Source organism: Hemicordylus capensis, chromosome 1, assembly GCF_027244095.1.
Source record: "Hemicordylus capensis ecotype Gifberg chromosome 1, rHemCap1.1.pri, whole genome shotgun sequence".
Classification (NCBI taxonomy): domain Eukaryota; kingdom Metazoa; phylum Chordata; class Lepidosauria; order Squamata; family Cordylidae; genus Hemicordylus; species Hemicordylus capensis.
The window spans coordinates 76215651-76238432 of NC_069657.1; the positions used below are offsets into that span (position 1 = coordinate 76215651).

At 42.1% G+C, this 22782-nt stretch overlaps 1 protein-coding gene across 8 annotated transcripts in view; it reads left to right on the forward strand.

The window, feature by feature from the left end:
* DPF3 (double PHD fingers 3) overlaps window positions 1–22782 on the forward strand; it is a 273036-nt gene that overhangs the window by 213706 nt on the left and 36548 nt on the right. For 7 of the 8 annotated variants that reach the window (XR_008310482.1, XM_053266047.1, XM_053266004.1 and 4 more), the window contains exon 8: window positions 16365–16493. Coding sequence is in view for 6 of the 8 variants with exons in the window: in XM_053266047.1 (XP_053122022.1) it covers window positions 16365–16493 (129 nt within the window). In the remaining 2 variants the exon portion in view is untranslated. Of the gene's footprint in view, window positions 1–16364; window positions 16494–19805; window positions 21090–22782 lie in introns of all 8 variants that reach the window. The other variant, XR_008310479.1, reaches the window with a different exon arrangement.

Sequence of the window (22782 nt, forward strand, 5' to 3'; positions counted from 1 at the left end):
CTGAGATGGGGAAAGCTGAGTACAACAAGAGTGGTACCCAACTCCCTAGAAAGATTCAATTGTGTTCTCTCAGCCATCATAGTGTGAGCCAATGCGCAAAAGAAAATGCACTGAACAACAGGGGTATCTCAGGCTACTGCTTTCCCATAATTCCTTGTGGCATTGTGCATGCTGCAGGCAGGATGGCTTTGAGGGGAAGCTGCTTGTATTTCACCCTCCCTCACCCTAGGCCTAGTCAGTGGCTTAAAGCCATATTAATTCCTTTAACATTTGTTAATCATTTTGGGATTTAGATACTTAAGTGGAAAGGGTTTTTCTTTCCTTTCAAAGGACTGGCTGCTTCTCAGGGTGGGAAGGAAGGCAGTTGAAGCAATTTTAAAAATCCTTGCCTATTCTCTCTGGTGTGAGGTGAGCCAGGACTTCTGAGCAGGGGCGTAACTATAATAGGGCAAGGGGAGACAGTTGGCTGGGGGCCCACTGCCTTGCGGGGGCCCCCAGAGGCAAGTCACATGACTGACTCCCCCAGCCGCGCACCCGCCCGGGCTTCCTTCAGTTGTATTCATCCTCTGAAATTGATGTGAGTGTTAAGACCTGGAGCTACCAGAACAGCATGTCTTTCTCTAGTACCATTAAATGACTTGCATCATCCACAATTTACAAAACCTTTAAAAAATAATTTAGGATGATGTTCTATTGTGGCAGCTTTTTGTTACCACTGTTCAGACTCATTTAAGATTTCTTTACTTCATGAGCTGAGCTTCAGTGAGGGGGAGCCCATTTTAAAATCTTGTCTCTGGGCCCACTCCAACCTTGCTGCGTCCCTGCTTCTGGGTAACAATGGCCCACCTGAATCACTAGAAAGGAACAGTCCATGAGTGGATGTTTTGCCCCTGCTTTGTCATCATGGGCCTGCAGGACAGACATCATTTGACTGGACAACAAGAGCAAGTTCTCCAAAATTAGGGCAGAGTGACACTTTAAGCATTGATGTGTGTTATAAAGTGGCTGCGTGTAACAGGTAAATTGGGTTTGGGAGGAAGCAATTTTGCACTGGAGAAGTGATGGGCGTGCTTAACTCTCTCCCTACCTCCTACTTTTCTATTGCAATTCTTTCCCCCAGCTGCTTTCTCCACCTAGAACTCTGCAAGGGGGAAAGCATCAGAGGTGGGGAGTTGCAGGGGAATAGCAGCAGGCTGGGAAAGGGATAGGTAGCCCTTCCCTGTCATTACTTCACTGAAAATCATCCCCTACAAAGCACCATCTTACTATTAGAAGTGCCTTTGCAGGGTTTAGTACATATATTGGTGTGCCATTGGATAGAATATTTTTAAGTTTACTATGATGTGTTTAGTATAGGTGAGCAAGACGTATGAGCAAACTATGGAATCTGGTTGCTGCTACAAACTGTTAAGAGAATTTTGAAAAATATAGACACAATCCACCTATATATTTTTAGGCATAGGACTGCAGGCACAACAGCTGGAAAACTGCTTTTAAAAGTGAAATACAATTTTTTTGAAGAAGCTGGGTTCTGTGCCCATTAGTGTACTCTGCATATTTTTCTGCACTCCCGTGGAATTACAACATACATACAGCCCTGTTCAGAAATCTATTAGACCAGCAACTGACATAGATGGTAAGAAAATAGTTTTTGTGCTTATTTTAAATAGGACTTAACACCAAGGGGAAAGTTTATGCTCTGTTAGCTATATTTCTTGACCATTAATGGTGACTAGGTGATGAGAAATATTCTCTACAGGAAGTCCGCATTGCCATTGCTAAATATTTTGTGCCTGAGGCAGATTATCCAAATGATGCCCCACATGGTGCTAAAAATCCTTAGTTTAATAATGAAATGACAATGTAACCATTATAATGTATTGGTATTTATACCAAAATTTATTTATTGGTATCCCAAAATCTGCAATCGAAGACAGGCCATTTTACCCTGTGTAGTGGAGTTAACCCAGGACTGACTGCAGTGATTCCCACTTATTACTGCTGCTCCTTGAAAATTTGCTTTGAAGAGTAACATAGGCTTAGTTCTGTTGAACCTTAGTTCTGTTGAACCTGTGTGGTGGAGAATGGATTATACTCATTCTCCCTGCTCATTATGAAAGCCTGTTCCCTGTCTGAGTCTTCTCAATGTCTGTACATGCCTATCTCACTTGCCTAGGACCTACCTGCAAGAACTTCAGTGTACATGGGCTTAAAGAGTATGACTAATATCCTTAATAAAATCTGGGAATTATCCAAACAGTTTGGGCCCACACACTTTGTTTATGCATAGGCCCTATGCAAACTGGTTTGGCCACATGTGAACATCTGGCAAAATTAGAGGTACCCATGGTGAGCTGGGCTGGTGGGTACAATCTGCTTCACCACCACATGTGGCAGGTAAATGTCATAAGAGCTCAGAAGAACATAGGAACATAGGAAGCTGCCATATACTGAGTCATACCATTTGTCCATCTAGCTCAGTATAGTCTACATCTACACAGACTGGCAGCGACTTCTCCAAAATTGCAGGCAGGAATCTCTCTCAGTCCTTTGTTGGAGAAGCCAGGGAGGGAACTTGAAACCTTCTGCTCTTCCCAGAGCGACTCTATCACCTAAGGGGAATATCTTACAGTGCTCACACATCTAGTCTCCCATTCATATGCAACCAGAGCAGACCCTGCTTAGCTAAGAGGACAAGTCATGCTTGCTACCACAAGACCAGCTCTACTGGAAGGCAGCCATTATAAGCTAAGAATACTTTATTGTGTAACAGGAAGAGACAAATTCAACAAAGGTACAGGCAGGAAGAAGGAAGGGACTCTGCCTCCAATTAAGATCACCACTAGCAAATGCTAGTGCTACGTACTGGCTGGACATATTACAACATTTCCACACAGTAAGTTTGTCAGAACCAGCAAAAGACATGAGATGGGAGTTGGACGGTATGTAGTGCACCTTCCATTTAATCACCAAGACTTATTTCTGCCTTCCTTACTTCTCTTTGGATGCTATTTACAGCCTTGTGCTCAGTTCTTAAATCTCCCCTCTTTCACTTGGCAAGATTTAATGTATGCTGCCTTCCATCTTAGTGAATACTAATTGTTCATATTGCTAACACACTGTTGTTAACTGGTCCTTTTATACAGAGGAATATGAGACAGGAGAAGTCAGAACGCCAGACCCTTCCACTCCCCATTGTACTGCTGGGCACATGTTGTGAATTAGATTTGACAGGTCTGCAGTGTCACAAGGTCTAGACTTCAAGAATCTTCTCTGCATGGCTTTTGGGAAAGGAAGGGTGAGGGTGGAGGGAAGTTAATCCATACAGCTAATCCACCACCTTCTGACAAAAACAGATAGAAAGGCCAGAAGTACAGTACATAGCAGGCAGTGATTATTTCCGTAGCTGCATGGGACAAAAATTCAAGCAGCCCAGTTTAATGATGGCAAAACAAAATCCAGAGCAGCTGTGTGGTGGGAGTTGGGGGAGGTGGCAGACAGATTGCTGCTGCAAGATGGCATTCTTGCTACTTCCCCTCCCTACTAGTTCCTCCATATTTCTTGTTTAAGTGTGTCCTTGCATCGTTATCTGTGGTAAATACTACATCTTGGGTGTTTTTTTCTTCTCTGTGTTGGCACAGTTTTGAATTGTTCAACTATTTATTATTTACTGACTGTATTGTATTGATTTTATTCCTCAAGTCATGTCCAAGAATAGTGGGACAGAACACAGGCAGACAGATAACTTGGTATCAGATATGCCAAAATCAGATACTGGGTATTTTTAGATGTCATGTGGCACCACAATTAAAGCCTGGTCCCATGCAACATTCCCCAGCCTTGGGAGCACACACTTCCTCTTCCCATGCCCACACAAGCATCTGTTTCTGATTTAGGTTAGAATGAACCATGACTGGTTGTGACATCCAAATTAACCAATCTTGGTTTATTATAACCTAGTTACTTGAAAAGAACTATGATCTGTAACCAAGGTCCAGAGTGAGTTACAGGTTGTGGTTTATTTCAAGTATGTAGCTTGGACTAAACAAAGTACAGTAATGTGAAGGGACCTCAGGTGCAGATGCAGAGGGAAGAACAAATCCGAGCATAGCTCTGAGTAAGCCCTGGCCTGTACGTGCCTTATGAGCTTATGATCCCCTAGAGGGGGGCATCGACACTACCTTCACGGCTAATGTCCCAGACTGGCCTGAGCAGCCAGCAGACGAGATCCTATCTGAGGATGGTGTGTGACCTCGCGAGAGCTTGGGGGACTCTTGTGAGATCTCGGCCCAAAGACTTGGAGTCAGGTGAGATCTCACAAGATTTGCCCCGGTTGTCAGGAAGTATTTAGAGGACTGCTGACCGGTGATGGCCAATATACAATGAGGGTGTGAGCTGGCAAGAGCCCTGGGATTCGTAGTGAGGCCAGGGGCAACAGTTCCTAAAAGGGCTTGTGAAAGCAACAGGCCCTTGTTGTAGGAGCACTCTCCACCTCCCTGAGGACTCTGAGACTAGTCGGAATCACTCCATCTGATACCAGGAGGCAGTGAATGCGAAAGGGGAAGTGAGTTTGGATGTTATGACTGATATTTATTTATTCTTACCTAAATTGAAAGTAGATACTCACATGGGCACAGGAGCAGGGAGGGCACATTCCCAAGGCTTGGGGATATCACACAGAACCAGGCTTTAATCATGGTTCCACGTGACACCTGAACTGGCTCATAGGTGTGCTATCTGGTATTAACAACTGATAGAGTTCCTTCCTCTTTTTATCCCTGCCCTTGCCCCTGAAGCCATTTTAGAAAATTAAAATCACTGTAATTTGGGAAATTCTGGAAATACTTGTGGTGGCCTCCTCATTTGAACTGACTGACTTCCAATAGGTTTGTGTCTTAAAACAACAAAACCATCTAAGTAGGATGTGCATTTGAGCTCCCTCACTTTCCCCCCTTATTCTTGGGTTGGGACTTTATTTAGTCACATCTCTACGCCATGTTGTCCAACTCAGGGAAGTATGTTTCTTCCCTGAATCAATGCAATCAGCTTCCCTCATTTCCTGGACAACCTATTGCTTTTTAATCTAATTTGTATGGTCCTGAAGCTTCATTTTTACTGATACATACATATCAGTTCAATCCCTTATTGTAACAGAGAGCTTCTCCTTAAAACCTAGACTTGTTTCAAGTTCATAAAAGTCTAGGTTGTGATTGCTATACCATCTGCTTTCCAAAGCAAACCTAACAACAAAAGAAACATGAAGAAATAATTCAGTTACTTAAACCAGTTCTAAATGGGAAGAAAAATGAAATGGCTCTACATTTCAACCTTCTCTTCTGCTTTCTTTGGCCATCAATGTGGTCTCAGTGACATACATTCTCTTGGCAATATCTAGGTTCTCTTCCACTAAAACACCTGGTTAGTTGCCTTTTTTTTTTTTTTGGCTTAAGAAAGTGAAGATACTTCTTCCCATTCCTAAAGTTCCAAGAGTCTTACACCTTCTTTCTTTGTACTTTTTTCTTCTCCCGGCAGTGTGTATGAAAGATGGCTGTTTGACAATTTCATTACTGGGCATTATTCCAGATTTTACCCCCTGCTTTCTTTTTCTTTATGTGTTTTCCACACAAGACTGTGGCATAAGGATATGTTACAGCACGTCACTCCATAGATATTAAGGAAATTGTATTAACTTTTTGCATTGCTCTGAAGCTCAGCTATAATAATTTCCCCCTCAATCTGCCCTTTCTCTTTCTTAGTAATTAGAGGAAGGGTGTGCCCTGGTGCTCTACCTAAAGGCAGAATAATGTGATTACTACTATTTGTACAGCTTTTGTACAGCTGAAGCGAAGAAGATGGTCTGTTTCTAACTGTAGGATTGGGGGAAGGACTTTTCTTTCAGTTTGCAAATGTATCAGCAACAGTAGTGAGCATGAATGAATCTATGCTCATTCTCACAGAAAGTTAATCAGGAAAAGGGAATTTCCCAGTGAAAGTTGAAAGAGCTTTTTTAAAAAAATCAGCTGTATACTTAGAATTTGTTATTGGCCAAATAAGAACCATGAGTCCACAGTCCATAAAGTGCAATAGATGCAATGTGCCATCCATAATTCTAATCTTGGGACAGCAGACCTCTTGAAACTAGGCATGTGCATTTGTTTTCAAAATGAATGAGGATGAAAATGAATGTGCTCCATTCATTGTCATTTTGTTTAGCTTTGAAAATGAATGGAAAAGCAAAATGAATGAAAAATTTGTTTGTTTGTTTGTTTGTTTGTTTATCTATTTAGCATATTTTTATACCACCCAAAACTTATGTCTCTGGGCGGTTTCCAACAAAATCCATTCATTTTTCATTTTCCATTTCAATGGAGGACCCACCAAGTCACCTGCTGCCTGTAATCTTGTTTTTTAACCAAATGACATGAAATTTATAGGCATTCTAGCACTCCAAGAAGGCATATTGCCTGCCAAATTTCAGAGAGATTGGATGACAGGTCCTCAATTAGCAGGCAATTTTACCCTTCCTTTGAAGAGGTTGTAGAATGCAAATCAATAGGATAAAAAACATAGATGTTACAATCACAGAACAGTTGCTGGGTCTCCAATTGAGATAATGGAAATCTTATACTATTGTGTGCCTTTTTAAATTATCTGTAAAATAGAGCCCTTTTTTCCAATCCCTCTGAAATCCCTTCAAGGTATATGATGCCTTGAAAACTAGGTTTCATGCCATTTCATTGGGAAACAAAGTTACAGGCAGTTACAGGTGGGTTGAAATCAATCGGAAGCAAAAATGGGAAAATAAGAAAATGAAACTCATCAAAATGAATCAAAATTTTAACAATGAAAGTGAACGAAAAATGAGTTTTTGTCTTGCACACCCCTACTTGAAACTTTGGATATTTTTTGAAAAACAAAGATATTGGAAAGAGCAGTACTTCGTGCCTTTTAAAAAGAACCTCTGTACTTCAAGAGGTAGAGCTGACACTTTACTTTCTGGCACATAGAATATTTTTGATCAATGTTTTGTGTTTGGGAGCATAAAATAGAATGTTCTGTTTGTGCAGTAGTGAGACAACAACTCTTCATACTGCATGGTCATAGACAGCTCTACAATGCTAACTGCTTCTGACATTGTCCTACTTTCTGCTATTCTGGTTACAGATGTACTAAATCTTTGTCATACTGCCAGTACTCTTTTAATGCTACTGCAGTCCTGAATATATGAATCTAGATATGGCAATGTGCAATATTTGAATGTGGCAAATTGTGCTGAAGCATATGGGAGATTCAGAGCTAACATACACAAACCCAGAGCCGATGTAAGATGGTGAGAAATTCCACCCTAGAAAACTTGAAATAATTGGGTCTAAGAATGATTCCAGTATATCTCTGGTTATCTCATCTTATGCTGGGTGTGTGGACCTTTTAATCTCTGTGTGCAGTGGGAAAGAAGGCAGATGTGGCTGTTTCCCCTCATTTGCTTTCTGCTCCAGTCATCTGACATCCCTTATTCATCTGCTGTGGCAAACAGATCTCTGGGTTTGCTGCACAGGATGGTGGTGGCAGGAAACAAGACCAGAGAATGAAAAGATGGGAGAAGCCATGGCTATTTTAATAAAATTCTCAGTGTCTGGAGAAAGAGATGATAACCTTACTGGAAACTATATTATAGATTATCTTGCATCATGGTTATTTCAGGCATCATCTCATACTCCACAGGAGATGGCAATGGTAAACCCTTCCCGTATTCTATCAAAGACAACCACAGGGCTCTGTGGTCACCAGGAGTTGACACAGACCTGATGGCACACTTTACCTTTACCTTTTCTATTGGGTGTTATTATGAGGAATGCACTTTTTTTTTAAGAAGAAGAAGAAGAAGAAGAAGAAATAAACAAATACCCTAAATTGACATCTCAGTGGCTGAAGCTAAAACTCAATTTAGACACTCAGCAAGTCCCGACAATAATCTGAGGGAATGCACAAGGACATTGTCACAGTTGTAACCTGGTAGGGATTGCTTGGACATTGCATTAATTGACCAAGGCTGGCCTAAGCTCCACACTCTCCAGTACCTGAGGAGATGCAGTGTACCACTGCCATCCTTCCAACTCTACACTCCAGGTGGCTCACTCTTTCTTCCAGTCTCCCCCCTCCTCTTCCTCCATCCTCCCTAGTAGCATGCAGAACAAATTGCTCTTTCCCCGACTCCCCCTGCCCCGGGTTGGTCCTCCACCCTCTGACCTTACTTGTTAGCACTAGCACCACCATTGCCACTGCTCCCCTCACCCTTCTACCTCTGGCATTTTCAAAAGTTAGTTGGAAGAAGGGGAGTAGAAGGAATGTGGAAGAGAAGAGTAGAGTGCTAGATGGAGAATCTCTACTCCATCCCAGCACTCTGTTTAGCCTGGGTTAGATGTGGTTGTCGGATGCTACATGTGGGAGTGGAAGGAGGACAGTAATGGCATTACCTGGTGCATCACCCCAGGTAGGGGTAGAAGGTCAGACTAGGAAGTGGCAGGCTTACCAGCAAGCAGTCTGCTGCCTCCACCAGTCCAATGTCTGAAAGAGCTGCCTTACTCAGCCTCATTAATAAATGGGCTCTGAAACTGGCATAGGCCATATAAGGTGATTGTCACAATTTCCAAATTAAGGGTAGCCTTCATTTGAGCCTACAAGACACTACAATGTCTATGAACCTTGGAGGAGCCCCTGAGAGTTTTGTGAGATATGAATCTAATATTTGTCAGACCTCTGAAATTTAGCATTTTACAAGTGATGCTAAAAGCAACTTAGTATCTTTATCTCAGTCTGTGTGAACAACACTGGGGCTTAAAATAAAAAAGGTTGCAGAGCAGCTTTTAAAATGATGCCTGGGGAATAGCTGACAGGAGCTGGGCAGTATCCATTTTGGCAAATGCCATCCTTTAAAGTGCGAGGGTGCAAAGGATTCAGATAAAACAGAAGGGGACAGAGCAGAACCACATAAAGAGCAGACAGAAGGCTGTGCCATCTGGTCAAAGAGTCAAAAGAAAGATAGCATACACCAGGTGAGAGATTCAGCATAGGTCCTTATATGCCAATACCAGAAGTCTCCAAGCCAAGGTGGGCGAGCTGGAGTGCTTGGTTACTAACACAGAAATAGACATAGTGGGCATAACAGAAACGTGGTGGAACAGTGAGAACCAGTGCGACACTGTTATCCCTGGATATAAACTCTATAGAAAGGACAAGGAGGGGCATCTTGGAGGTGGATTAGCACTGTATGTTAAAGAAGGCATAGAATCTAACAAGCTAGAAAACCTAGGAGGACTGGAGTGCTCCACAGAAACCCTGTGGGTGACAATACAAGGCCTGAAAGGAAATGTTCTACTGGGAGTGTGCTATCGCCCTCCAGATCAAAATGCTGACAGTGACTGGGAGTTGCAGCAGTAAATCAGGGAGGCGTCAAGGCAAGGCAGGGCAGTAATAATGGGTAACTTTAATTACCCACACATAGACTGGGTAAATTCAAAGTCAGGTAATGACAAAGAGGTCAGAGTTCTAGATATGCTGAATGACTGTGCCTTAGAACAGTTGGTCATGGAACTAACCAGAGAGAAGGCGACCTTGGACGTAATTCTGAGTGGCACCCAGGACCTGGTGTGTGATGTCAGTTTCATCGACCCTTTAGGGAACACTGACCATGGTGCGATCAAGTTCAGCATACATGCTGGGAGAGAATCACCAAGGAAGTCTAACACAGACACTTTGAATTTCAGAAGAGGAAACTTCTCCAAAATGAGGAATATGGTGAAAAGAAAGCTGAAAGGGAATATCAGGAGAGTCACTTCACTCCAGAATGCATGGAGTTTACTCAAAACCACAATACTAGCAGCTCAGTTAGATTGTATACCCAAAAGGAGGAAAGGTACCACTAAATCCAGGAGGATGCCAGCATGGCTAACAGGTAAAGTCAAGGAAGCCATAAAAGGGAAGAAGACTTCCTTCCGAAATTGGAAGGCCTGTCCAAATGAAGAGAACAGAAAGGAACACAAACTCTGGCAAAAGAAATACAAGGTGTCCATAAGGGAGGTGAAAAGAGTTTGAGCAACATTTAGCTAAAAGCATTTAGGGGAATAACAAAAACTTATTTAAATACATCAGATGCAGGAAACCTGCCAGGGAGGCAGTTGGACCGTTAGACAATGAGGGAGTGAAAAGGAACATTAAGGAGGATATGGAGGTTGCAGAGAACCTAAATGAGTTCTTTGCGTCTGGCTTCATGGCAGAGGATACTGAGCATATACCTGTTCCTGAACCAGGCTTTTCGGGAATGGAGGCTAAAGAACTGAGTCAGATAGAAGTGACAAGAGATGATGTTCTAAACTGTCTGGAAAAACTGCAAATTAACAAATCACCAGGGCCGGATGGCATCCATCCAGAGGCGTATCTAGGGAAAATAGCGCCTAGGGCAAACACTGAAATTGCGCCCCCTGTCCAATCATCTGACACCCATCTTTCAGATAGCTTTACCATAATATCAGCTGAAAAATACAAGTCAAGCTCGTTAATCTTTTAATATTTCAAAAACTATTTAGCAGTGGACTTAGCCAGACCAAAAAATGCTGGAAAACTACAAATTTCAGTATGTGGGGGCTCATGAAATACCCAAATACTATGTGGAGATGTACTTGGAAAACTAAACAGAAGTGCCTGTCTAATTCTCTATTATGCATTGTAGCATCACCATTACATAAGTTTTAAAAATCAATGGAGAACTTGACTTTTCCCAGATACTCTGTAAATAATTAAAGGATATGCAGAGTAAACTGTGTCACTGCTTGGAATATATTCTAGTCTTTCAGAAAGACAGTTAAAATGAGAGAAAGAGAGCAAGAAACTCCCAGTGGGCCTTAATATTAAGGGTTTCACACTGATTCAAAGACAAACTCACCATTAATAGCCATATTAGCAAGACATCACATTTAACTCACTTATCACAAGAAGCAAAGTAAGAGCAAATGAATACAATCCTAGCTCTTAAGCGTCAGCTCAGTATTCACAAGCCCTGATTCTCTGTACATAGTGCCAATCTGAATATGTGTACAGTGTCTTATATTATATTTTTATTATTATTATTTTTACCCGTAGCCCCTTTGGGGGGCTTCCTAAAGGCTGGGGGGGTTGCAAAGATTCCCCCTCACCCCGCTGGCCTCTAGGGCCTCGCAGGGACCATTTGAGCATGTGCAGTGGCCGTTTTTAAAAATAATCTTTTTTTTAAAGGCCACTGAAAACAAAATGGCCACCACGCATGCTCAAATGGCCTCTGCAAAGCCTGGCATGACCTAGAGCCTCACAGAGGCCATTTGAGCATGCACGGTGGCCATTATATTTTTGGCAGCCTTTTTTTTATATATATAAAAAATTAATTTTACAAAATGGCGCCCCCCTTCAAGTGGCGCCCGGGGCATGTGCCCTGCCTGCCCTACCCCTAGATACGCCCCTGCATCCATCCAAGAGTCCTCAAAGAACTCAAATGTGAAATTGCCAACCTCCTTGCTAAAATATCTATATATATAATTCTCCTGGGTGTGCCTTTAGAATGTGCGTCCCGGCAGCCCAGCTGATTGGCTGGGCTGCGGAGGCGCCTGATTGGCTAAGGCTCACCGAGGAGAATTCACTGGCTGGCCAGATGCGAGGCGGCGGCTGGTGGGCCCGGCCATCCAAGGCGGCGGCTGGCGGGTCCAGCCCGGCTGCAGATATGAGGCGGAGGGGGCGGCCTGGCCTGGCAATGCGGTGGTGGCGGCGGCGGCGGGCCCAGCCCAGCCGCAGGGCGAAGAGGTTGCGGCGGGCCGGGCCCGGCTGTGGGGTGACGACGCGGCGACAGGTCCGGCCGCGGTGGCGGTACTCGGTCCGGCCGCGGCACTCAGCCTGGCAGCCTGCGCTTGGCCCAGCAGCCTGGGCTTGGCACTTGGCCTGGCTGGAGACTGGCCCAGGAGTGGGTAGGAGAGAGGTAGCTGGCCCCAAAGAGCGAACAGATGCTCTGTGCGGGGTCAGCTTGTATAACTTATCCCAGCAATTGGGCTCTGTACTGGAAGACTGGAAAGTAGCATATGTAATACCAATTTTCAAAGAGGAATCCAGGGGTGATCCAGGAAATTACAGGCCGGTTAGCTTAATGTCCGTTCCAGGCAAATTGATGGAAAACATCCTCAAGGATAAAATTGTAAAGCACAACAGCAGGAGAGAGGACATGCCCTTAACTCCTGCCTGTAGGCTTCCAGTGGCATCTGGTGGGCCACTGTGTGATACAGGATGCTGGACTAGATGGGCCTTGGGCCTGATCCAGCAGGGCTGTTCTTATGTTCTTAACTAGAATATATGCTCCTTTCAGACGGTCAATGAATACATTTTTGGAGGAGATGGGATTAAGCAGCAGGCTTTGCCACCCACCTATGCATGTTCATTTGAAGGTCTGAATAAAGCCCCATGTGTTGCACACAGGACTCTCTTCAGACCTTCAAACTAATGTGCATATACTGGGGGCAGAACCTGCTGCTTGACCTCCCTTTCCTCATTTTCCTCCAGCACTTTAGGGAAGGTCTGCAACTCCTTCGAAGAGCACATACTTTCACATAAAGAACGTCCCAGGTTCAATCCCTGGGCTCTTCAAACAGGAAAAAAGATCCTTTTATGAAACCCTGGAGAGCTGCTGCCCATCAGTGTAGATAATACTGAGCTAGGTGTGACTTAGTTGTGGACAGCTTTCTATATACTCAAATGTATAGTCTTTTAAAAGAACCTTCTAGTTCTGAATGCACAGGAATCCAGTTTTTGAACTGATTGACCATGTCAGGGAGTGAATTCCTACCCACATTTCAACCTTTGTTGCTTTGTGTGGCCTGATTCATATGTTATCTTTGTAATGTGTTTTCGACAACAATGGTGCTCTGTTTTGGTTACCTCCCAGGCCACATTAATAGCACATGCACATTTGAATCATGAGGATAATCTGGATCACATGGTTACTTTCCATAGCAGCAAAACAGGCTCTGATGATGGAAATTGTGATGTAGGAAGTATGAAAGTGTTCAAAACAATTGTATATTTGCGAGTGGGGATTGCCTTTGTTACCTCAACCATAGGCCAATGCGCTTGTGTCACCTGTGAAATGATGGGCTCTACCTGAAATATTTGTTTGGGGTTCCAACCAGCATTATTGGTCTGCTATTTATTGTGACAGTCCATAAAGTATGCCACACTTTAAAGACCTTTTTAAATCTCCCTCTTGTGACACTTTGTCCCATTTTAACTAATATTAAATATCTCATTTGTCACAAAGTTGCTATTTCCCCCTGCGCACAGCCTTGATGCATGATATATTTTATGGATGGCACCTCAGAGTAGCATAATTTCCATACTAGATAAATGGGGTGGGTTCTTATCATACTAGTTGGGTGAGGGAGCATGGTGATTTTATAGTGGGAGAAGCCTCACTTGGAAACAATGGTGATGCAAATCAGTTACTGATAATTACAGCAAGTTTTAAGCCATTTATGAGGCCATTATAAAGACACACATCTTCAGCCACTTGCTTAAAAACAGTAGAGAAATACAATGTTGGAAACAGCTGACAGGTGCGGGGGAAGAGGAAAAAATCATGCTGAATGAATAGGAAATGGCTGAACTTTATTTTATCTAAGCTCCATCTGGCTTGTCCTTCAGCTCTCCCACAGATTTATGCTGCCTAGTATGTCTTGCTTCAGTCCACACCTCTGTCCTGTGCGAAAAAATGTGCCGGTCTGTGCAATGAACCATTCCCTTTGAAACCCACCCCGAATGACTTTCCCCATTTCTCATTAAATGTTGGGAATAAGCCAGCCGGAGGTGGACTCATCTCCAGCAGGGATTCAATCTCTCATTCTATTAGCACAAGGCACTTCCAGAGCACATCTTCTGTCTGCTGTTTTTGCCGCTCTTCCTTTCCCATTTATTAGTTGGGATTTGTTTTTTTTAATTTCTCATTTCTTGCATCCATCTCTTCTTTGCAAACTTGCTTTTGAACAGAAAAATAAGAGGTTACAAATCAGTTCTTTACACTTGAGAGATGGAGTAATAACAGGTGGCAAGACCAGAGGCAGCAAGAGCCTAGGATCCTGGTTGTCATGGAAACATGTCAGACCTGCAGAGAGATGAGCTCTGTCAGCAGTAGGGGGGAAAGGAACGTGAGAGAAGCTCAGTGCCACTTACCCTATAGGTTCAGATTGTATGTCAGCCATCCCTCCAAGGGATGAGGCTTGAAATATGTGGAATGGTGATGCCAAATTCTGAACACAGATTTGAACTGTTCGAGAAGTGGGCTCAAGGGCACAGGATGGAATTGCTCTTGGCCTAGGCCTTGAACAAAGGGGTTTTGTGTTCATTTTCTTCAGTACAAAACACACGGGCTTGATTTTGCCCACTGTGTTCTGTGCTTTTTGGCCTGAACTGCAAACACAAAGAACCATAGTGGCCTATGGGCCAGGCACAGAATGAACAGTGAACAAAGGTATTGTGCTGCACATTCTATTATATTGTTACCCCCTAGTTATTTAAATAGCATATTTAATGTGTATGGTGTTTTTGGATCTTTATTGCTAGTGTGTGCAAGCATTAGTGTACATTCTCTTTCTGACAAGGATAGTACAGATTTCCTGGTTTGCAATGAGGAATGTGAAATATCTCTTTCAGAGCAGCATCCTGAAGCTTAATTAGGGGCCAGTATATTAAATCGGCAACAAACCGTCTCCATCCTCACCTTGTTTTGGCTTCACTGGGCCTGCAGTATTTCTGGAGCTACTCATCTGCAAGTTTGGTATGATGCCATTTTCTTGCTGATGCCGCGCGAGGGATGCTGGGAGCAGCATCCCACTGCTGCGGCGGGTGCCTTAAAGGAGACAGCTGCACAGGCTCCTGCTTTCACGGTGAACCTTTACAGAGTACAGAGCCATGATGGAGCAGTGGGAGGCTCGCAGGAGGCGCAGGTAGGACCTGCCTGTCTCCTCTCAAGGGAACCCCTCACCCTCTGCCAAAACATTTTGGCTACAGGGAGCCGAATAATTTTTGTGTCTATTCAAAGAGGTGCTGAAATGTTTCGGGCACATCCCTACTTAAGTTATCCATTACTAACTCATCTAATTGATTTCATGACTAGCTAATCTGGATGTTGCTCAATAGGTGGGGAAAGCAAAGAAATTCTGAGCACTTTTTTATATTCACAAGCTCTTAGGGTTCCAGCTAGAGGGGACAAGTTCTTCAGGAGGTGCACATGATCCATTCTTCTGCACACAGGCACATCTTATAGTACCACCTATCTACATACGGAATTGCCTGCTTTTCAAATATAAGATAAAATAGAGCAAAGTTATACAGGGCGGGTTCACATGGCTGCCACCCACTCTGAAAGTGTCGAATAGTTTAAATCTTCGGAGTAGAAATTGGTAGAATCTCAGGATGGGAACTGGACTTGGGTGGGGCCTGCTGGGAGCACATGCTCTTGCCTCCCTAAATTTTATTGACTTAGTCCACACTTCTAGACTGGGCAGTGGTCATGTGAAAACCACCACCACCACCACCACCCCACACACACACAGGAACTGAGCAAATGGAATAGATGACTGGCTCTATAACTCAAAGGGAACCTTGGGTCTACTGCAAATCGTGTCTGGTGTGGGAACAGAAAAAGAGAGAGAGAAAACACAGAGGCAGGAAGTAATGTTCAGACTGTTCCTTTTATTTCCACTATGAGCATCGTTCAGGACCCTGCAGTATTCACCACCAATGTTCCCCATATCAACAAACCAATCTTTTCCTTTGCTCTGCTATCCTCCATTTCTTCTTACCTGGCCACTGTCTGCTGCTCCTTGTCTCACCCTCTGCCTTTTAAAAGGGCAGGGTGGGTAATGGAAAAGCAGAAAATGTGGACACCTAATCCCCAATCCTCTGTCTGAGGCAGCCACCTCACCATACTTCATTGTTTGGTTGATCCTGTATGAACATCTGCAGTAATTGTTAAATGGAATTTTATTTTATTTTTTACCCTGAATTCTAGAGCAGTTGGAATTTATAAGCATTATCAGCATTTTGGACATTATGTAAAGAAAGTGAGGTATTGCATAGCATGCCTGGTTTAGCAGTAGACTAGAGACTGGAGCTCAGTGCAAATCTGTATTTTGCAAGAGAATTGTGGGCCACCATTTTGATTATCTTTATTTCCAGTATTCAGGAGAGTCTCTTGAGTCCTTTGTAAATACAACTTCTAAGTCCACTTTGCCTCTAAAGAGATCAGTGTGCAAGGTACATGTTGCATGCCCCTTGAATAATATGTCCCTTGCCTGCAGCCCAGAAAGGACCAGATGGGGCAATCATTTCCAATAACTACTGTGACTTCTGCCTTGGAGGATCTAATATGAATAAAAAAAGTGGCCGACCAGAGGAACTTGTTTCATGTTCAGACTGTGGGCGCTCTGGTAGGTGATTCCTTTTTGCAACTTTTCATGAGCAATGAACATGTATGATGCTCTTTCCTCATGTTTCTGGAGTGTGGATTGGTTATTTGCATTTTTGTTTTGTGTGACTGAAGTTGGTTTAACACATTCTTCATAGGGCATAATTGTTTGTGTACATTTTAAATACAATGAGGACATTTTATCAATAAAACTAATAAAGAAACCTATGGTTAGAAACCAGAAGTAATATAAAAATTAGAACTGTTTCCATTTAAATGAAGAGAAAAAACGTCCTAAGTCAACATGAAAGGAGAGTTTTTGTCTTCAGATTCTGTCATTATCAGTATTAATTACTATTGAGATTTCTGCAACTTAAATTATTAATATTCATATTGTTTTTATACACACACACACACACACACACACACACACTTACAGGATTGAGGGTGGCTGTCAAACACTGTTCTTCACAATGTAACTTTTTCTGAACAGGTTTTTGGTTTCAGCTCTCAGTCTATTTCTTGGTGGTGCTTTGTTTTGTTTAAAATAAATTGTGACCCTTTTACAATTTCCATCTCAATCTGTTTTTGTTTCCCTGTTGATGGGTTTGGGGTATGTTTGATTCTGAGTCTTTTCTTCTTTTTTCTTTTGTCCTAGTTAGGTAGTTCTTTTAACAACAAAGAATGTAGAACTTTGTAGCAATGTGCATCTTTCATTTTAAAATCAAGTTTCTAATTTTTCTATTTTGGAAGGATTTGGGGAGGGGTATAAGCCATGGGGAAAACATAGAGGCATATCTAGTTGGCCCCTTATGTACACAGTTATGTACACAATTATGTACACAATTTATGTGTATGTTCTTGCAATCACATTTAAGGTAATCACTCTAATGGGAGGGCTGCCAGTGGGATGTATATGTTTTAGAAACTCCCATGCACAAAATGACACACATGGGAGGGATTGGGGAGGATGCAGTAGCTGCCTGTATCATACACATAAAAACCCAAACCTGAAATTGGGAACCTATTATATTGTTCCCACTTCTGACATTAATCATGTTGTGAATGTTGTTAATCTTTTGTCTATTATCAAGATAACTAGCCGACCCCGCACAGAGCATCTGTGCAGCGCTTTGGGGCCGGGTGTTTTCCCCTCCCCCTTCCTCCCGGCCCAGTCTCTCCTCTCTTCCCCTTCCCTCTGGCCCCGCGCTCTCCAGCCCTCCTCCCCTCCCGTTCCTCCCCCGACACAGAGCCACAGCGGGCGGCCAAGAAGGGCCCCTCTGCTGCTGCTTTTTCTCCCTCCTGTCTGCCTACTGCCACGGCTTTTCTCTCCCCCCGCCCGCTGCCCGCTGCCTGCTGCTGCCTTTCTCTTCCCTGCTCGCTGCCTGCCACTGCCTTCCCCCCGCCCACTGCCCACCACCACCTTTCTCTCCCCCTGCCCGCTGCCCACAGCTGCCTTTCTCTCTCCCACCTGCTGCCCACCGTCGCCTTTCTCTCCCCCCGCCCGCTGCCTGCCGCTGCCTTTCTCTCCTCCACTGCCCGCCACCGCCTTTCTCTCCCCTGCCGCCCACCACCACCTTTCTCTCCCCTCTTCTCCACCTGTCAGCCGGCCACTACTGGCACTTTCTTCCCCCTCTCCTCCTCAGTCCTCCTCACTTCAGAACTCTTGCAGCGTGTCGCAAGAGTTCTGCCGCCAAATCCTGGGCACGCATGTCCCAAGAGAATTAAATATATAGATGCAGAACCTTCTCTTAAAATTAACTACAAACATTTCATCAAAACCAATGGGTCACAAAATTCGCCCCTGCTCCTTCCAAACCAATGGAAGGAGTGTTATCCTTCCAACAGAATGTTATCTTGTTCTTTTGTGTGTGTTTTCACACTTATTAAAGAGAGACAGCTAATTTGGCCACAAGCTCTTTTTGACTAATTTTTCCTATTAGTCAAAGGCAGTATTTTCAAGGCAAAGATTATCTTAATATACCCCACTTTGCACAAAGCTTAGATTCAAAGGTTTCTGTTATATAGCTATTTTACACATTTGTAAATCATTTTCAGAATGCACCAGAAAAATCTCATTTTACCATTAGGCTTCCCACACTTGGGCTTCCATCTTTTAGCAACTACAGGACTGGGGTGGGTTGGGAGTGGGCGGCTGCACTACATGGAGCCTTTTGCAAGAAACTGTCATTCTATTTGAATTGTTTACCAGAATCTGCTATCATCAGATATTTGTACACAAAATGTTGGGCACACACACATAGACCTGGAAGATACAGCACTTTTGATACTGGTTCAAACCTTTTCTTATCTTGCTAATAGACAAAAATTTCCTTTATATGGCAGAAGAAGCCATGACAGCTTCTTTAGTTCTTTCCAGTACGCACTCAGAAACATCTTTAAACTAAGTGTTCTCATATTACATTTATTTTCATCTTTGGGCATTTGATTTGATTGTGTATATCAGAATATGTTTTCTGTATAATCACTTTCATTTATTTGACATAATGGCAATTAAAACTATTGAACAACAAAAAATGGGGTGACCGTATTTCACTCTCTAAGGAATAGGCAGTATTCTGAAACTTGTATCAAAAATTACATATTACATTAGAAGCCTTCTTTCTTTCTTTCTTTCTTTCTTTCTTTCTTTCTTTCTTTCTTTCTTTCTATTGAACTGGAATACTTTTAAATGTTTATCCTTTACCTGAGGTACATGATGTTCATGTGATTCTTTTTTAAAGCTACTTTTCTAAGTTGTGAACCAATATTTATTTATTAGCATTTAAAATGTTTTCTACTTTGTTTTGCAAAGGAACCACACCACTTAAGGGGACAGGTGCAGGAATTGATCAGGATGATTTTTTTAAGCGCACTGGAAAACTTATGAAATGGGTTATTACTCTCCAAATAGTAAACTCAGCACATTTTATGCCAGAATGAAGGGCAATAATTGTACCTTTACTCTTAACAGATTCTCATTTTTATATACAGTCTGAAAGTCTGTAAAAATGTTCAAAATAATTACAAAAATGTTTTCTGTGTGTTTTTAAAGAGAGGAAAAAAACATCAACCCTTTTGCTGCCTTAGCGTATGGGCATCTGTAGTGGTGTAATTTTTTTTTTACCCTTCCAAATGCCTACATACTTTCCTTGTAGCTGCTGTTGCTGTTCTGCTGCTCTGTATTATTGAACTGAACTACTGTAGATGTATTTGTGGCTGAGGGATCTCATTTAGCCTGAATTGCTTAAGAATGATAATAGCAATTATAATGAAATTAATTGTGATGCTTGTTGCTTAACCCATGTGCTGATATATTCATCATACATGTCAGCTCATTTGGGAAGAGAAAGCAGGAAGGAGGAAGCGGCGGCAGCACACACTACGGAGGACTTGTTCGGTTCCACATCTGAAAGCGACACCTCAACTTTTCATGGCTTTGACGAGGATGATTCAGAAGAGCCTCTCTCAAACCAGAGCAGCAACTCCCCCTCTGCAAACAAAAAGAGTAGCTGCTAAAATAACTAATAACACACAAACTCTATGAGTGACTTCCTGCCCTCTTTTGCTACCTTTATTCTTGTTGTTGTTGTTGTTGTTGTTGCCTTTTTTAAAAAAGAAAAAGACCCATTTTCACCTGTGGGCATGTACACTGAAAGCACAACAGTCTAAAACCTTTTTAAAAATTCTTTGAAAAAAATTGGTGATGATTTTATTTTTCATTATTAAATTGTTCCCCCCACCCTTTTCTTTCTCTTTGTGAGCCTGAAATGTGGATGGCCTTTTAAAAAATGCATAGATAAATAAACCAACAGAAGAGAACTAATTTTCTCATTTTTAAAAATATATATCAGCTAGATACAAAAACAATACACATGGGTCGGAATATCAGAAACCCATCTCAAATAGTGTTTTTAAATATTTATTTATATATTCTATATATTATTAGAAAAAGACTTTTGAGATTAAGAGGAAAAAACCAGTGAAGTCTACTTGATAATCTAAACATACAAAAAGAGAAACTGCTATGGGATCATTGTTCCAGACGAACAGGAAACCCTTGCCGGTGTGACTTTTGCACTGTGAAAAGTTTGCATTTACTGTAGCACACTGGAGTTTGTGACTCCCCACTTCGTATTCCTGCTGCCCTCACCTTTAACAGTCTGAAAAAGGCAAGGTAAACCAACGAAGACTATTATACTGAGGAATTTCCTGCCTCCTTCCTTGGGACACATTTGTTCTCCTTAAAGAATGCCTCATCTCTCCCACTCTGGCATCTATTTACTAGGCGCAGCTTTTATTTTTTCTCTTTTCCCCTCACTTCTTCTGCATTGGAATTTCCAAGCACAGGGATGGACTATAACCATCAAGTCACAATTTCTGCAAGATGAAACAAAGGAAGTGAATTTTGGAAGAAATTAAAAGGAAAAAAATACCTCACGTTTCTTTTACTTAACTTTTTAAATTCAAAACTAAACCCATTTAGTCTTATTTTTGATAGCTCTCCTTGAAATAAACCAAAGCAATACTCACTATTCTACAATGGCAATTGAGAAGATAGAAACCCTCCCTCACATGCTATTCTAGCAGCACGAAGTTGAGCAGCAGGATTTAAAAGGTATGTTCAAAAATGATGTATTTTCATTCTCTGTGAAATAACTGTCCTTTGAATTTGTTTGTTATTTGAATTTGTTCACTACTCTCTTTGAGAGCAAGACCCAGTGCAGATACAATGCATAACTATGTTTAGCACTAACCATGTTTTGTTGCCTTTACTATGGTTAAAATCCTAAATGAAAAGCATTCATGGTTTAGTTTGCTGAGCTAGGTCCTGGACCCAGAGAATATGTATAAGGAGATGCCAGTGAGATCTGCTTGTAACCTTGCAAGCAAAGAAGCTACTTACCTCCATGCAGAGTAGTCTGTGCATAGCACCAGGAGGGCCCCCAAAGAGAAGCAAAGTTGTGGAGAGATCCCAGTGACATTGTGGAAGCTGGATGCAGAGGCATGTGAGAACAACAATCACAACAATCAAAAGTACAATCAAAAGAGAACTTGTGTTTTGGGCGGTATAAAAACGTGTTAAATAAATAAATAAATAAATAAATAAATAAAAAGTACAAAGGAGTTCAAATTGGAGTCACAACTAAAAAGAGTCTTATACAATGTTGCTGTTTTCTTTATTTTTAATTTTACTGACACATGTATATTATATTCCATGGAGTCCAGAAATTAAAACCTTGGAACTGAAGAGGTGGCACTGAAATGACGAATACGACAAATGTTTATATACCGCTTTTCAACAAAAGTTCCCAAAGCGGTTTACATATACATAAATAAATTAAATTAAATGGCTCCCTGTCTGCAAAGGGCTCACAATCTAAAAAAGAAATATAAGAGGGACACAAGCAACAGCCCCTGGAGGGATGCTGTGTTGGGGATGGATAGGGCAAGTTGCTCTCCCCCTGCTAAATAAAAAGAATCACCACTTTTAAAAGTGTTCAGTTAGAAAGATTTCAGTTAGTACTGAAAGACAGAGTGGGAAGTGGAGGAGGAATGGATTGAGTTTATAAATAAAATTAATGCTATTAGCCAAAATGTTTTCTTCCTTAGATTAATATAAATATAAAGTAACGTTAATAAAATCATAGAATCTTGACTTGACTTGATAGAATCTTTGTTAGTTAAAGACATATTCTGGCCTGGTATTATCTATGAAAGTCAGGCAAAGGTGTTCCCAACTGGGGGTCAGGACCTGCTCATAAGGCCCTCTTCATATACAGCATTGTAGGTCTACTCACTTAAAAAAATAGTGTGAATGCATCAAACATGTGTTTGCAGATCCAGCTATCATGCAAGTACATTTGTCAGCAGTCAGCATAACCTGGCTTCATAACAGGCCCAAGGTGGCCTTGTGCAATGGTGCGGAGAGTTTGAAACCTGATAGTGGTGGTGGTAGGATTAGCAGATTGCTAGCAGATGCTGTTGGGGTCATTTAATCAGTAGGTGTGGTGTATTTGGGAATGGGTTATGTACATTTATCAAAATGGCCAAATTTTCTTTATTTTTAGTGAATTATGTATATAATAAGTATATAATTTTCTTTATATACTGAATTATCATGGGCTGCTACTTCTGTAGCTTCACTGATGCTTACATATATACGGAACATAATGGGGTGTCGGAGAAAGATCTGAAAGAAGAGGGCAACATTTACAAGGCACTTATGCCCTTTGGGGAACAAATGTTTGTGGTTTATTTGGGCAGAAAGAGCAGTATTGGTGTGGGAATGAAGAAGCTGGAGCTTAGCA